The sequence below is a fragment of the Oenanthe melanoleuca genome, chromosome 2, assembly GCF_029582105.1.
Source record: "Oenanthe melanoleuca isolate GR-GAL-2019-014 chromosome 2, OMel1.0, whole genome shotgun sequence".
Taxonomy (NCBI): Eukaryota; Metazoa; Chordata; class Aves; order Passeriformes; family Muscicapidae; genus Oenanthe; species Oenanthe melanoleuca.
Genome location: NC_079335.1, coordinates 20,625,711 through 20,642,649, shown reverse-complemented (window position 1 = coordinate 20,642,649; position 16,939 = coordinate 20,625,711). Strand labels below are relative to the sequence as shown.

Sequence of the window (16,939 nt, the reverse complement as noted above, 5' to 3'; positions counted from 1 at the left end):
TCAGGATGACTTCATCCTACAGGGTCCTTTTCACAGAGGCGTGTGAAGGGAATAACAGATGAGATATTCTAGGAAAGCCAGATGGGAATAACATAGTGAGCGTTCCTTTCATGCTGAAAATGGTTACTCTGGACAAATTCTTATGTCCTTACTCAGAAGTTCATTGGGAAGTTTTCCTAAAGGAAAAGCCAGCTGAAGCTGATTAAGAATCTTGAGACTTGCCCCATATTAATTCAGTGCAACTACACAAAACCCTTTATTGTATGTTTGAAAGAGCAAATTCTGAAAGGAATTTGGTTTCATGCAATAATTACATGGAGCTGGGCTGGACTAACCCTGGGCACTGAAAGGCTGCAGGGCTTCCACTCCAGAGGCTGGGCTGGAAACCATCAGTGGTGCTCAGCACTGGAAGCTGATACCTGTCAGCAGTGTCCTGAGTCAGGGCAGCTTTGACAGCTGAGCAGGAGTGTTCCTCAGAGCTCCCTGGCACCCCTGAATCCCTCAAGTTGTGCCTCCAGAGCCCTGTGGAGCAAGCACAGGCTCCAGCCTCATCTGCTGCCCTGCTGAACTCTCTCCTTTCATTTTCCAGCTCCAGCAATGGGTGATTTTAGGGCAAATCCCAGCCCTTTGCCCACTCACACAGGTTTTGCTCCCAGTTTCTGGCTGCCTCTGCTGCACTCAGAAGCTTTGGTGAGGGCTGATTTCCCTGGTGTGCTGGGCAGACTGTCAGAAAGCTCATTATGGTGGTGGCAGCAGCAATGGCAGCACACATTTTCAGTCGATTCTTTTTACTCTGTTGAAATAAATTCTGATGCCTAGAAGTCTCATGAAGTGAATGACTGGTCTGAAAAAAATTGTTTTCCTCTCAGTCTTGTGGAGATTTTTGACACTGTCTTTACAGAGCCATATCAGCTTTTGCTTTTTCCCACACCAGCTTCTGTGTCTTCCTGGCTTGCAAATAAGCTATCCCAGCAAGTGAAACGTGTGTGCTCTGTTTTTATTAGACTGAAAGTGTTATTCTTGTCTCTGCTCAGTATTCTTAAAATGCCTTTTGAGTCCATACAGTGAAAAAATGTATCCTTAGAACAAGGTTTCCATCTCCCATTTGAACTCTTATTTTAAGAGACTAGCCAAATATGTCCTGTTTCAGTAAGGGGAACAAATCTTCTAACTGGTTTGCAGCTATTTTTGAGTGGACTGGTCTATTTAGATTATAGGTAAACATATGGGAGACATGAAAAGCCTGAGGCATGAATCTGAGAGGAGCTGTGACCAGGTCTGTCAAGAGGGCAGGCTATGAAGCCTCTTCCCACAGCAGTCTGCAGATGTGCTTGCCTGGTAAGTACAGCAGTATCCTGTGCACCTTCTGTTTTGAGGCTCTACAACTGTGAGCCACCACTAAAGTCCTTCAGCTTCCAAACTGTGCAGTTGGCTCCATGTGGATCTGCAAGCAGGGATTTTTGGAGAACTGCTCCTGGACAGGAATGGTGAGAGCACTGGGCTGTGCCTGCCTGGTTAAGGGCACGATGGAGCTTAAGGGAATGCAGCTGCTTTGCCATCTAGCACATCCCTCTGCAAGGAAAACAGGCCTGAGAGAGCTGCCTGGCACTGGCCAGTGGTGGGGGCTCCTGTGGGACACTTTAGCCAGCAATCCTGCTGGTCCAGTCTGCTGCTGCCACCCCTGTTACCCCAATGTCCTGAATGCAGTGCCTGCAGTGCCTGCAGTGCTGTTAGATTAGCCAGAGCAATGGCAAGAAAATGCAAGGAAGCATCAGCACAACAGTGAAAATCACTGCAAAGAAAGAAATCACTGCAGAGAAAGAAATCACTGCACTTTTTCAAAAAAGCACAAAGAAAAACAGACTGAAAAAGAAGAAAAGTGTGCCTTGCCCCTCTGCTATTTAAAATACAGTAATTCCACAGTAACAGGGACAGCATTTTTTTGTGAAACTAAGACTTTTAGACTAAAGGTGTTTCTTTTAGCATTCATTTTGATGTACTGTCTCAGGCAAAAATCCAAATGAAAACTTAATCCTGCTCTATCAATTTGCAAATGTATGCTAGATAAGGGACTTGCAATAGGTTCCTTTGAGACATATATCAGAGCTGTGTCAGAGTTCTGATTTTCACTTTCAGAAAAATTGTGATGGCTGAGGGCCCCCAGAAAGACATTTGATAGAGAATCCTGTCATTCCATATGAAAAAATAATCATCTTTTATAAATGAAAGTGATAGTTGTTTGCTGGCTTCTTGTATCTAATCACTGTACTTCAAAGGAACCTCTCAACAAAGCAAGAAAATGTGCTCATCTGCTTCAGTTTCAGATATCAGCTTGAACAGGTTTGCAGAGACTACACAACAAATCCCATCCCACTGGGAGGATCTCCTGGTGACCAGTGCAATGCAGGGAGACCAGTGCATTCAAACAACCTGACAGAAGAGAACAGGGTGAGATCCAGAAGCTCATTGCCTTAGGGGAAGCTCCATCACTGAAAGGGCAGCTTTTGGGGTTTAAAAATTGCTGCCAATCCAGAGTACAGAAATAACTGTTTTTCAGGCTGTTCACTTCCCTTCCATAACTGCTTTTTGTGTGGTCCCTCAAAATGAGGTGAGATTATAAGCACCATGCAGTTGAGTTTCACATTCAGTCTGAAAGGAGGAGAGAGCCAAAGCTCCTGAGGATGCAGAGGGATGTCTGGAGTGGCAGGCTGAGGGCTGTGCACAAAGTGCTGCTCAGGGTTGGATACACACATGGACACAATGCTGCCCTACCCTGACCCCTAAGCTGCAATTTTCTCTGATGAAGGCATCATGGCTGTGAAAGACAATGCTGTGATTTGGTACTGACAGAAATATGAAGAGGAGGCAGAGCATTCCAGCCTCTAGACTTGTTGGCAAGTAGATCTAGGGTAACTGGAAGAAGCTTCCAGCTTTGCTGGTCCTTGTTTGGCTCACTGCAGAAAATCCAGCCACTGCTATTTTCATTTCATGTGACATGGACGAATTTGTGGCCTTGTTCTGCCTGTCTGTGGATTTCCTTGCCTGGGGGTTTGTGCTGCCTGTCAGCACTGAGCCTTCCTGGGCTCCTGGACAGCAGGGAGGGTCCTGCAGCCCCAGGTGTCCCCTCCTGAGGAGTGATGGTCCCCTGGCTTTGGCTCCTCGTGTTTCCTATGCTCTACATTGTTCTTTTGGGATTCTCTTTGTTTCTTCAAGAGGAGAAATACAGCCAGGAAAACAATAACTGACAGGCTGCTTACCCTGCTTGGGGAGAGGAAGATTTGTAAGGAACAGAGGATCTTCTAATGCAAATATTGAATAGGGTTTGTCATGGCACAGAGAGGAGGTCCTGCTCCTCAACTCCAACACAGGGACACAAAACAGACCAAGTGAAAGAAAACAAACTCTAGATTTGCAATTGTATTGGCCACTGTTTGAAGGGTGTGAGAAGGGCCCTGGTAGAAAGACAGGAGCATCACCCATTAGGCTACTCCCTACACACAGCTTGCCATCACAGTCTGTAATTTGTGTGCATTACTTTCCCTTGGTTTTCAGTGCAAATATAAGTCTGAATAATACAGTATATTGTTAGCACTTCAAAATTTCCAGGGAAAGGAAAGGATCTTGATAATAGGCTTTCCTTTTTTTTTTTAATTTGGTTTTTTTTTTGACAGTGCTGCATTATACAGATTCAAGCTGTGTAAATACACTGCCATATAAAAATTTTTTAAATCTTTCAATAGAGTGATGTGCCTCAAGGGCAAAAGCATGTTGGAGAAAACCATTGAAGTGGGACTCTTACTAGCACAACAAGAAAACACAACAAAAGAAGCCATGTATGGAATCATCCTCTACTCAGATAAGGTTTATCTATGCTGTCAACTTAGTATGAGGACAGCTAGGAGGATTCTATAATGCTGACCTAACTGGAATTAAGCAGACAAAACACCTTTATAATATGTGAGTTGGTTCTTCATAATAAAATGATTTCAAAGTAGATTTGATTCTTACTGTGGAGGGAACCTGCCTTCATTAAAAGTACATTGCCTGATTGTTCTAATATACCTTCTTGGTTCAACTGTAATTAATCATAATTAATTGACAGGTTAGAGAATCATATTTATCAGCAGGTTAGTTGCTGTGCTCGAGCCCTCCTAGGGAAGAAATATCCATGCAGCCTGTTGCTCTGGAAGAACTTGCAGTGGATTTTAAGCTGTAGCTTGAATTGTGACATAATCTTTGCCAAATGAAATAGCACTTTATACCCAAGCAGTTATAGAGGATTACAAACCAGTGCTGCCAGTTTTTCCTTCAGTGTCTCAGCACAACCTTGCTTCACAATTTGCTGCGAGGGGGAGCCCAGGTGCCTTGAGCAGCACATACCTGCACGATTTCCAGCATCTCTGACTTACTGATGTAGCCATTCCCATCAAGGTCGTACATACTGAAGGCCCACTTCAGCTTCTGCTCCAGTTTTCCTCTGGACGTCACGCTCAGGGCGATGATGAATTCTCTGAAGTCGATGGTCCCGTCTCCGTTGGCGTCGAAGGTGCGGAATACGTGCTCTGCAAACTTAGAAGCGTCCCCGTAAGGAAAAAAGTTTCCATATATTTTTTTAAACTCCTCCATAGATAAATGTCCGCTTGGGCAGTCTCTCAAGAAGCCTTTGTACCACTCCTGGATCTCGTGTTCTGTAAAGTCTGTACTTTCCAGCAAATCCTGCATGACTTCAGGGCGTAGTTTGCTGTTCTGCTTTCCCATATTGGAGCTAAAGTATTACCTGCAGACCAAAAACAAACACATATAAATTATTAGTAATTATTGATACTGATTAGCTTGGAGGGTGCAGAACAACAGTATGCTCTATTCTGAATTTTCTGATGATAGTTCACTCTTGGGTGTCAAATGAAACCTTGGACAATGTCCAGCACTACATGTATACTCTGAAAAAATTAATAAACTTAATCTACATGTGGGTTACATTGTCTTTTGACAGTCTGGAGAGCAGCAATTACACTGAATTTATTGCCATTCTGTTTTGCCCTTGAGATCACGAGGTAAGCAGTGGAATTGCAAGGCACAGCTAAGCAGTAGCAGTGTGCTGCAGCACACCCTCCATCCCATCACCCAGCTGTCCTGAGGACCTGGCCTAATGAGATCAATTTTTACATCTCTGGTGGAAACCAGAGTGACACAAAGGCCTGTGTTCCCCTGGTCTTATTCCAAAATGGAACCAAGGGGCAACTGCAGTGTGTGCTGAAACCAGCAGCTCCAAAGCCCTATATATATATATATATATATATCTTTATAACCAGAAAGCAGCACAGAAACTGCCTCTTCTGTTTGGCACAGACCAATTCCCATTTTACTTCAGAATTAAGATATAATCTGAAGAGATTTTATCAGCGGTGGGTTCCCCCATTCAAACTATTACTGTGTTTTTTAATCTTTCTTGTAGCAAAAATCTGTAATTAATCGTAATCTGGGTGGTCATAGCTCTTTGAAAAAACCTCTTAAAAAAAAAAAAGGAGAAAAAAAAGTACCTAGACAATGAAATTGGAAATTCATTTCCCTTAAATTAACCATTAAGAAGCATTATATTAAATCACCTTAATTATATTTCATTGAGGCAAGTTGGTACATATCACATTGTGTAGCACATTTACTAATGTCTAATGCCTTTAGGTTTTAAGTTTTGGAGCCTGAGTGTGTTGGCTCCAAAAGGCAACATCAGTTTTACTGTAAGCTTAACATTAGTGTGGGAAGACCTTCACCATTGACAGAAACCTGCCTGAGAATCTGTCACACGAATGACAGTCACAACTAAGATATGATGTATGGATGACTAAAGTAGAATTGCAAAATAATTTAAACATGACTCACACTGTTGTCAGAATGGAGTCTCTTGCCCACAAATGGATTTAATAATGATGGCTGGAATGGATAATGAGCATTCAATAAAATGTTCTTTCTTAACCAAGATACTACTTTTAAAAGATGAAGAATGATACAGACAGTATCAATACACGACAGAAGCAGCTACTGAAAAATGTGCCACCATTAGAAGCTAATCCACTGTCTCTTCTGTTTGGCTTTGAGGAAGAGAAACTGAGGTTCCCCTAGGCTGATGCTGCTTTTTTTTTTCTTGTGGGAAGCTTCCTTTCTCCCCAAAGACTTTGAACTCCCAGCTAAAGGACTGATTCTTTAATTTCCTGTGTTCTTGGACCAAAATGACCAAAATGCTGTATTTCTTAAGTGTAAAACTATGGGATCCATCTTATATCCATCTGTATCTCCAGGATTCACTAATGGCTGTCTGTTTCCTTTTTGCCAACGTGGAAATGAAACTCAATATAGTTTTAGTAAGGAGGTAATATAAGAGTGGATATTTATTGGAAGGCCTTCAGGGGCAGTTAGGGAATGAAGTCTGCAAAAGCCTACCCTCTCTAGGGGTGAACAGATTTTATGGCTTTTATGAAATTAGCATAATTGATGGAAAGCACTAATTAGGAGGACAAGTGGTGATACCATTTTCCTTCAGGTCAAGACATTTCTTTGGAGTTCTCTCATCACTCTCAGCCTTGGTTTCCAGTAAGAACCAAGACAGCATTGGGGTCTTGTACCCCTAGGGCCTGGAGCTCTGGAATTTGGTCTTCTTGCCTAGGGAAAGGCTATGGAAAAGTACTGGGAAAACTAGTCACTAAAACAATAGTTACAAATACATGTGTGAAGAATACAGAGAACATATAAAAGAAAAAAGGCAAAACCCAAGCAGCATCATAGTTTGGTGACTATATGTCCTGTCTGAACACACTGCCTACACAGCTCATGGAGAACAGGCTTCCCTGGTCACACCCAGGAGGATGGGAAGGGTGGAGAATCCTTACCCATGGGGCCTTTCCATCTCCTGACAGTTTCAGGGGCTTGGTTGTCTGTGTTGACCAAACAATATATTTTCCTCCAAAGTGCCTCCAAAACACTTGGAAAATGGATGATGCCACCTCAAAGGTAATTTTTTTCTACTGCCTTTTACGTTTTCATCCTGATCAAAATATGATGCACAGTTTTTAAGCAATCCAAGCTCCTGATGCCCTGAAGATAGCAAAAAAGTCCTTGTTCCATAGGCTTGGTCCAAGAGGCAGATGAATGTTGTGTTGCCTCCCACAGGTGTTGGATGGGGCCCATAACAAACAAGCTGGGAATTAGCTCAGGGAATGGATCACATTAGGACAGCCAGAAGGCTTTATGTCAGGCCAAACAACATGGTCTGCCATGGATGGGATGGAAGAGCAGCTGGACAAGGGAAGTGGCCAGGCTGAGTTTGCAGTGGCACAGTTTAACAGAACCCCAGCACAGGCAGCAGCTGCCAAAACCCCTGGCCAGCAGCTCCTCCTCAGTGCCAGGGGCAGCACCTTCCACACCAGACTGCTGACTAGGTGCAAGGTAGGAATGAGCTAGAATTAGCCTATAATCCCCTTCTTAATAACTTGAACATTTGGAAATGGAAAACTCAGCTTGCACATTTCTAATCCAGAGTCTTCTGAAAAATGATATAGTGAGGTAAGATGCAGGCAGTGTCCTTCAAGAGGTGGCCAATCAGACTGTATTTCACTCTAAAAAGTAACTCCTTCATAGCTGCACAATGTTGTAAATGCAACGTGTTTTCACTAAACAATAAAAACCACAGAACCTTGCAGAACATCACATCCAGAAAAACCTGTGATCTCCAGGGAGGAAGGGAGAGCTAACCATATGTGACTTGCAGTACAAGATTGAAATCCACAGCTACTGTGATGCCAGGTGATGCAGTCAGAAATAGTAGCATTATTCCTGAGTCCCCTTGTGATGAATTTTTACCATGTTCTTTGCCCTCCAAATTGTTCCTTTTTAATGGATGGTGTTCTGGGAACCACAGCAATTGGATTCATTGTGCCTATTTTATCCATCAACAACAGACCAAAATGTTTTTGCAGTCCAAGTACAGAAAATCATTGAAGATGCTTGAAGATCCTTACAATCACTTCATAGACTGTCTGATTCTTCATAATAGATGGGATTATAGGCAGAGTGCAGTAAGCTAAGAGGATGCCAGATATATAAATGCACAGAACAAAATAAAATTGAAAAATTATTTTAGGCATCTTTTCACACTTTATCATTTCTGTAGATCTTTCAAATTTCTAATAAATGATTTAAAGTTCAAAATACAGCAAGTCAGTAGGTAAGTAGTCAACAACAATCCCAATGGCCAAGTTAAATATTGACTATACTGAGAAATGTTGTAGGAGTAAAAAAAAAAGACAAATTAAGTGGTTAATGAAGTAATTTCTGCAATTACTTCCTCTCATACAATGGTGTCAGATATAATATATATGAATGACTTACTACATAGAACATATCAAAAGGTCTTAATTCTTAAAGCAATATTTTTTGGTAAAAGAATGTGATGTGTTTATGACTTGAAAGGCTCACACCATTTCAGCCAACAACTACAGAATATCAGGAAGTAAAGTGTCATAAAGTGTTTCAAAGCAGCTGCTATGGAAAGAATCCCTGTTCATTGATTATTGGAGGAGATGTCTTAGGCCATGCTCCTTAAAGGAAATCCTTGGAGCTCCTCTATTCAGGTCCAGGTGCAGAATTGCTAAGATGAAGATGACAGAAGTGTTTGACAGAGCTGGCTGTGAGGATTCAGCATGAGCAGAGAGTGGCAGTGCCCTGCTGGCTTTCCCTGGGTGCAGCAGGTCAGACAGACAGACAGACACAGAAAGACAGTGCTGCTCTTGCAGCTTCTCCTGGCACAGGGAGCTCTGCCAGGGCAGAAGGGCAGAGAGCACCTGTGCAGCCACAGTCCCTGCCAGCAGCTGCTGCTCACACACAGCTCAGTGTGAAACCTCAGTGAGGCAAACACTGCCTGCTGGAGCAGCAGCCCTGCAGCAGCTGGGGAGATGCAGCAGCCAGGGGCACACAGCCAGCCACTGCAACCAGGGCAGTGCAAACCAACAGGCAATGCAAACATGCAATGAAACGTATTTCCTCAAAAAATGAAGGTTTTCTTTTTTCCTGTTGAAGGTTTGCTACCATGAGCAGGTTCTAGCAACACGTTTCGAGCAGTGCTTTTACTCTTCAAACCTGACACCCATCATTTAAAGAAAACTCCATGCATTTTTTTTTTTTAATTGAGCTCTTTCTGCCAAAGACAACCTCTTAATTTTCATTTAGGGGAAGTCTTGTGCTGGTAAAAAGTATTATGAGAAGGGGGCATTTGTGCAGGGAAGCCTTGTTCTAAAAATGGAAATTTTAGGCTATTTGGTACTTCATAGCTAACAGGGTACAAAGCACCCCAGAGGTCTGAATAATCAGTCTGAAAACAAGTCCTGCCTGATCTTTTTCTGGTGGGAACAGCAAGGTGAATCACACCACAGGCTTGGCTACAGACACCAACTCTGTAAAAATTAAAGCAGAAAACTTTTCAGAAAGAAGCAATGAAAGTTCCATTTTGTGATTTTTGTCTTCAGAAACTTCTGTTTCTTGATTTCTAACACACAGTTTGACCTGTTTCCAATAAATAATCCACTTATGGGTGCAATGCTGTCTTTAATGCATTTCTAACACATAATTTGAGAATTTTCCCTAGACTAGCAATCGTGGGATTTCAATCTCTGCCAAGCAGCTGCACAAGCTCCTGATGACTGCTGGAGTGAACTAAAGGCTGAGCAGGACAACATCACTCTGAGCCAGCTCTGCTACCTAACAATGGTGAGAAAGCAGAGCTCCAGCACAAGTCAGTCGCTGTGGCAATGCCCCTCTGAGGTATGAGTGAAATTCTCCACTCACCATCACTGCTGTGGTTTTCCTCCTGTCAGATCATTACTGAAAACCTGGATGTGTGACAGGTGGACTCATCCATTTCTCAAGCTGTCTGCACATCTGGAAATGGCAGGGATGTCACCTTCTTTCATGGTCTACCCACCAGCAGTGTTCTGTCACTGCCTGCACAGCCCAGCACAAAGGGCTCTGGCTCATGCTGAATTCTTCTGCCATCACTTTCTGGCAGCCCTGCCAGCTCATTCCCTGCCTGTCCCTGTCAGCTCAGCCCTGTCTCAAGCTCAGAGGAGGGGTGCTGCTCTGTCCTGGTTGACCAAACCTTGCAGTATGTCACCCCCTTACCCAGCAGTGAGTGGAGGGGTATCAAGTGCATCTTGGATCATGAAACTTTGTCTGGAGATATTTCCCCAGGGCTTCCCAGCCAAAATTTTGCCCTGTTATCAAACTTCACCAAATTAGAACTACTCTTCCTTCCCTTCTGTCAGCTGCTGTCATTGCTTCAGATACCAGATACCAGTTCACCACAATGTGTCAGTCTCTGCAAACTCTGTTGTTATTTGTCATCCAGTGTTGTTATTAGTGATCAAATGCAGCTCTGGTTCATCTATGCCCATGCCCTTACAGAAAGGGGGAAGTTATGTGCATTTGAAAAAGTCAAGGCTTGGTGAACACAATCTGTATAAAAGCCAAATTTCTCTCATAAGGTCAGAGCCACCTCCAGCACTTCTCTCCACTGTCCCACTGGAAATTCCAGTGCCAGTGCAGGATCCCTGGTGGGACACAGTGCATAGTCACAGCAGCAGGAGCTGTGCTGGGAAGAGCAACTTCTCTGGTTTTTGTCTCTAGCACTGCCTGGTCAAGAGGTTTTTATTTTTTTTTAAATTATTTCCATCCCACAGAAAACAGCCCCCCCAGCTCTTGGAAGCAGCCACTTTGCTTCCTTCTGGCTATTTCTGGTTTGTTTTCACACGTTCATTTGAGTAGCCAGTGTGGAGATGCTTGCCAAGAAAGGCTTTTGCTTATTATTTTTTAACAGCATCTTGGAATATATTTTTGAAAGAAAGCCAAATTTATTAAAAACCACGCAGGGCCTTAACAAAAAAATAAATACATGCAGAATAAAATTTCAAGCCTTACCACCCTCCATTTATCTCTTTCTATTGGAAAAGTGCAGAAACTGTATGAAATTAATGAGCAAGATTCATTAAAAAATCTGTCATTTTCTTATTAATATTCAGAGAGAACAGGAGCAAACAGATTTGCAGTGCAGTAAAACAAGTACCCAAATATGTCTGGCTAAAACTATTGCTGACATCAAAAAGGAGGAATGAAGACTAATGAAGAAATTAAGAGGAAAAAATGCAAGGAAGAGATGTGGATCTCACTTTGGGATCATCATGAAGTATTTATGCTTTGTTCATCAATAGAAGGAAGAGGAGTCATGTGCTATCCAATTCCAAACATGTTCATCACAATATTCACTCATTTTGTGTCAGGATTAGTTTGATTCCAGGACCCTGACATTTTCACTGCTCTAAGTTCTTGTTTTTAGTGTCACCTTCCTGTTTTTCTAGTCCCTTACTAAGAATCCTTCCCTTACCAAAGGTGCCCCTAATTTCTCCTTTGACAGTATTTGTTCTGTGCTTTCTTGGAACCCCAGAAGAAACTCAAAACAAAAAATAAAAGCAAATCCTTCATAGCTGTGTGTTTTGGTTGAGGTGGGCAGTCCAAGCAGGAGCAGCTGCTCAGAGTTCACAAGTTTCAAACTTGGAGATGCTCATGGGTAACATCAAAAGCCCAGCTCTCCTCCCTTCAGATTTGTCCTGGCTGAGAAATGCTACAGCTGCTCCTGTTTCTCATAATTCCTTTGTGCATTTTAGCAATGAGGGCTGGTGTGAGGGTGGAGGAGGGGATGCAGGAGAAAGGCAGTGCCCATCAGTAAATGCTGGGGTCTCCAGCACCAGTGGGTTAACTAGACAAGAGCCTGTGCTTGTCACTCCCAGCAATGCTCACAGCCTCAGCTGGAGCTGTTTTGAGACCAACACAGTCTCACCCCTCACCTTTGCATCACCTTCAGTATCAGTGAAAAGGTGTTTCCAAAGCATTTCCTGGTGGTACAAAAAGGATGATTAGGCACATGAGCATGTTATGAGCATTTGTAGAGTGTGACCCACTGTGTACTGACTCCTCTCTCAGTCATGGCTGGTCACTCTTTCCATCTTAAAGCCCTGCCTTACAGACCCAGAGCTTGTTTCTGAAGCTGCTCCTGACTGAAATCTGGTGTACATCTATCCACCAAAGGGCAGTGTCTGTAATGGGCTACCTCTACCCATCAGATTTTGGTTGCAGGGGCAGTCAGGTCTGTCCTCCACCTTCTGGCAATCAGGTACTTGATGCTGCTGCATCAACAGCCTGGCTATCACAGAGGGGAAATAAAGCTATCTTCTTTTGTACTTTGTACAAAATCTCTGCTGCTTCAGACAGGGCACACCTAGGAATCTTTAGGAAGGCTGTCTGCTCAGTTAAGGTGTAACTTCAGGCACTGAAGACAAATGGAAAAGGGCTGCTGGAGGTACATACAAAGAAATCCATGTTCCCAGATGCTACAGTGACCCTGCATGGTGTAGGAGGGTGTGAATGCAGGCTCCTGTGTGCACACAAGGGTATCTGGCACTTCAGCCTTTCTCAGAGTCCTGGGCTGTCTGGAGTCTCTTTTGGAAGTGCTGCCTCTACTCTATGAGCAGGGCAAAAATAATGCTGTGAGTGTTGGACAGTCATTCCCCAGGGCCAGCAAGGCTCCACCCATCCAGAATGGCTTGAAAGTTACCTATTCTTCCTTAATGAGAAACGAGAAAAAAAAAAAGATAAACCAGACAAAAGAGGAAGAACTAATACAGATTTGTTTACCCCTCCTCTCACACTCAGAAAAGGTCTTGCTATTTAATTTCATTTCTTGCTAATTCTTTTAGAACTCACAACAATAAAAACCATGCCAATATTCACATGCTTTTTTTAGTTCATAATCATTCATTTGTGAAGTTGAGAAACAACACTTTACCATATGCTGTGTAAAAAAAACCACAACATTTTGTTCATTAACCCTGGGTAGAATGATCTAAGGCCTTTAAAATAACTAAATCTTTGCCTTGGCAGGCTTCAGATGACTCTTTTGGGACTTAGATATATATTTATGTATTTGATTTCTTAAAACTCTATGGAAATAGTATTTTTGCAAAAGTATGTTTGCCTTTGCCTAATTTTGTATGGCAAAGGGCAAGAGAGACTTTGCTAACAGTACATTAGGACATCCACCCTCAGGAGGCTGCCTTTCCAGATTTTACTGCATTCAGCTGTTCCACTAAGCTCAGGACATCTGCAGTATTTATAAACATGGGTGTTAAGCTGACAGCAGGGGAGTTGGCAAAATCTCTCACCTGTTCCATCTGGAGGTGACTTTATTGATCAATATTCTTTCAGAACACCATATATCAAGATGGAAATTTTCTGCAGCTACTGTGTCTCCCATTAAGCAACTTGTGAGCCTGAAGTCTCTTTGGTTACAATACCTCTCTGGGCCACATTTCCTAAAATGCTCAAGGTCACATTTTCCCAAGTGCCTAGCACCCACAATTAAAGTCACACTTCTCAAACAAAACACTCCTTCCCTTTGGGCACCTGTGCAATAGGCAGTCTCTCAAAAAGCACCTGTATGGAGCAAACTGAGACCTGCCAGAAAGTAGCACCTGTGATTTGGGTACTTGGTGAGGGTCTGAGTGCTTTGGACCAGCCACCCTTCCTGCTCAGGGGTCACTGCTGTTTGTACCCTGATGCTCCCATGCCCAGCCACGTCAAAGCCAGCTTGTTCTCCTTTCCTCTGCAGGGCTTCTCTCCCTTGTGCAGTAACACAATCTTCCCCAGAGCACCTGAGCACTCCAGCCCCCAAGCTCACCCAGCAGCAGCTTCATCGGGTTTCTCATCTGTCCTACATCTTGTTTGGTCCTTTCATGTAATCTTATATGCAATGCCTTGGTGGAGGGTAGTGGAAACTAAAGCAGAAAGCTACTGTTGCACACAGTAAGGTGAGAAGCTGATGTGAATTCATGATATTGATTTTTTTTTTTTTTTATCTTTGTAAATAAATAGCATGTGACTCCAAAAGAGTGGCATTTGTGCTTAGACTGCTCTTAAAAAAATTGTTAACAGATGGTCTCCTACCCCACAGCAGAGACTTGGCGTTGACAGAAAAAAAATAAAATGGTGATACTGGAAAAAATGGAGCCATTAGCTGGCAAACTAGATATTTTTAAAGATGTTCTTATGATAGGGAAAGGAATGATTGTGAAGGTTCCTACCTGGAGAGCAACTGTGAGTTTTTGTTCCATTTTGAAGAGAGTTATTGGAACTTTCTCCAGGAAAGTAGGCAGCTGGAGATTGGGAGTGGGAGGTTCTGGCAGCCAGGACCAGAATTTTGCTAAGGAGATGGAAACAAGATGCACTGAGATAATGTCACAGTTTACAAGTTCATAAATATGAAGTTCCCTGCCAGGGATGATTTGTCCAGTATTTAGCACTCCTGAATGTGCTTGAACAAAGGAGAGCTAATGTAAGAGAGATCTAGATGACTAAAGGAATTTCGTGGGAGTTGTAGGAATTTTTAAAGCAGTCTTCAAAGATGTTGCCAAACTGCATATATTGTGTTAATTTTCTCTTTTTGCATGTCTTATTTCTCAGAATTTTTACATCCTTGAACTTGCAAGATGATCTTGTACATTACTGGCCCTGGATGAACAACACTTGGTGGGCATTTTTTCAGTAGAACCCATTTCCAGCAGGTAATGCAACTTAGCTGAAATCAAAATGTTTTGTCACATTCAAGAAAACAAATTCTGTAAAAATGTCAGAATTTATAATTTCAATTTAATATTTTCCTTTTAACATGGCAGAATGTTTCAGTGTTACTTTATGTGTTTGTTAATTTTGTTTTGGCATTTATATTTGATTAATTTTGGAATTACACTGATTTGATATTATTGGGAAAACAATTCAATGCCAATGAAGTGAAATAACTTGGTGTTTCCAGAGCAGTTTTAAAATCCACCCCACTGGGAAATTCTGATGTTTTGCTCCAATATGCAATGAAAATAAATACAAATGTCAAAATTTCCTTTGGAATGGGAATTTCAGACTCTAACCAGCTCTAATCAACAACAAAGCCATCTGCTTTGTATTAATGACTTAGGGCAGTATTTAATGCTGCAAGAGAGGGTGATGTTCTACTGCTCAGCATTGCTCATGGAAGTCAATGACATATGGCAAGTTCTAGCTTCTGCTTGTCTAGGGGAGTTTGAGGCTAGCCACTTCTATTTTATTCCTCATGCTCTATTGCCAAGTTCATGGAATTCATCATTCAAATCCAAGATTTTCCTGTGAATATATGAGAAAACATCCTCCAAGTGACATATGGCACAGCCTACAGCTCCTACATTTGAAAGAAACTTGTAATTCCCAAATTGCAGCACAGTAAGCTACTTCCATTTTACAAAGGTTTTGAATTGATAATTGAAATAGAATATTTGCTCCATGATAAATGCCTATTTTTGAACACTAACAGTTAAATAAATATATTTTATTTCAAAAGTTAACTTAATCCAGATGAATCATAATATGAATTCTACTTGAGAAGATATGCTGACATGAAGGATTTTAGCACAAATGTACTAAAGTAATATTTTAATTTTGTTTTAAGACAATATCTTTGCTGTTTTTTCCTAAGACCTCTTTTCTGTCTTCACATACAACCTTTGTGCTGCAAATAAGGTACAAGAAAACCAAATAATTGCCCCTCCAGCAATACAGCCAGCTTGAGAAGCTCAGCCTTGGACCCCAGTTCAGGTGCTTTTCCCCCTGGACAGTTTCCATGGACAAGGATGTGGTTACCATTGGTGATGACAGTACCTCTTCTTTTTCCTGACAATCTGATGATTGCTCAAGCCACCTTAGAGCACCTCCTTGTCCCCACTCTGCAAGGACAGCTGACCTGGGGGGGTGGATCTGGGGTGTACAACAGGCATTTAATGTGGAGATTCTGAGCACCAAACACCTGAAAAAAAACTTAGCTTGGGAAACTTAGCTTGGATGTAATCTAGAAAGTTACTGGAAGAATATTTTGATTTGTGTTCATTTTCAAAGTCAGAATGACATCCAGCCCTGACAGCCTGCTGTGAAAAACACAGAGCTGTGTCCTACCCAGTGCTGCCTCATGCATAACACAGTGTGCTGCCTGATTTTAGAAATTACTCAACAGGAATGAATTTGGGAGTTTGAACAACATGGTAAAGGTCGGTAAGCAAACTCCCTTAAGAGGCAGAGAAAAACATTTGACAAATGAAATGCAAAAATAATTTGCTGCACTTCTCTGTCTCTGACACACGTGTAAACAAATGCTTGTATAACCTTCATGTTCTTACTATGGCCTGTTATCAATAAACAAAACCCTAGCAGTTCTCAATATTGACTTAGGTAGTAAACACTCACAGGCAGCACTGGTTTACAAAGGAACCTTTGAAATGCCATGTATGATACAGTCACTATACAGAGTATAGTAAACAATTGTTTGCATGAATTCAACTAAATTTTTTACAAGTTTATAGCATTGCACAAATTGCAATGAGAAATAATGTGTAAAACCCAGGATGAAATCGCGACAGAAAAATATGAATTATGATATCAAAAACTTTTCTGCCATCACTGAAAATTTTCTGCAAATTCAAGATAATGAACTCCTTCACAAAAGAAAGGGTTAACAGCACTTCTTCCTTCACTCTAACATCCTTTGAGGAAATAAACAAAGTCCATCAGATAACTGTCTTCAAACAAACGAACTGTTTTTTCTCATGTGAACAACAAACAACTTGTATCACTGCTGTAGAACAGAAGTGGCAGTAACAGAAAGCTTCTTTCCAAAGTTTAACTTCAGGAAAACCAGATTCTATTCAACATGAAATAAAATGTCACTATTCGCCACTTCCTAGTGACTGTAAATAAACAGAAAAGCTGATCCTGTTACATTTTTAGGCCAGTGTACTTTTGCTCTTCTCAAGATGTCAGCTTCTCT

General features: G+C 42.0%; 1 protein-coding gene across 2 annotated transcripts in view; it reads right to left on the bottom strand.

Annotated features, from left to right (window-relative positions):
- Positions 1 to 16,939, bottom strand: part of NCALD (neurocalcin delta) — a 57,711-nt gene that overhangs the window by 12,782 nt on the left and 27,990 nt on the right. For both annotated transcript variants that reach the window (XM_056484031.1, XM_056484032.1), the window contains exon 2: positions 4,381 to 4,777. In XM_056484031.1, the coding sequence (XP_056340006.1) occupies positions 4,381 to 4,758 (378 nt within the window). In that variant the 5' untranslated portion in view covers positions 4,759 to 4,777. The remainder of the gene's footprint in view (positions 1 to 4,380; positions 4,778 to 16,939) is intronic.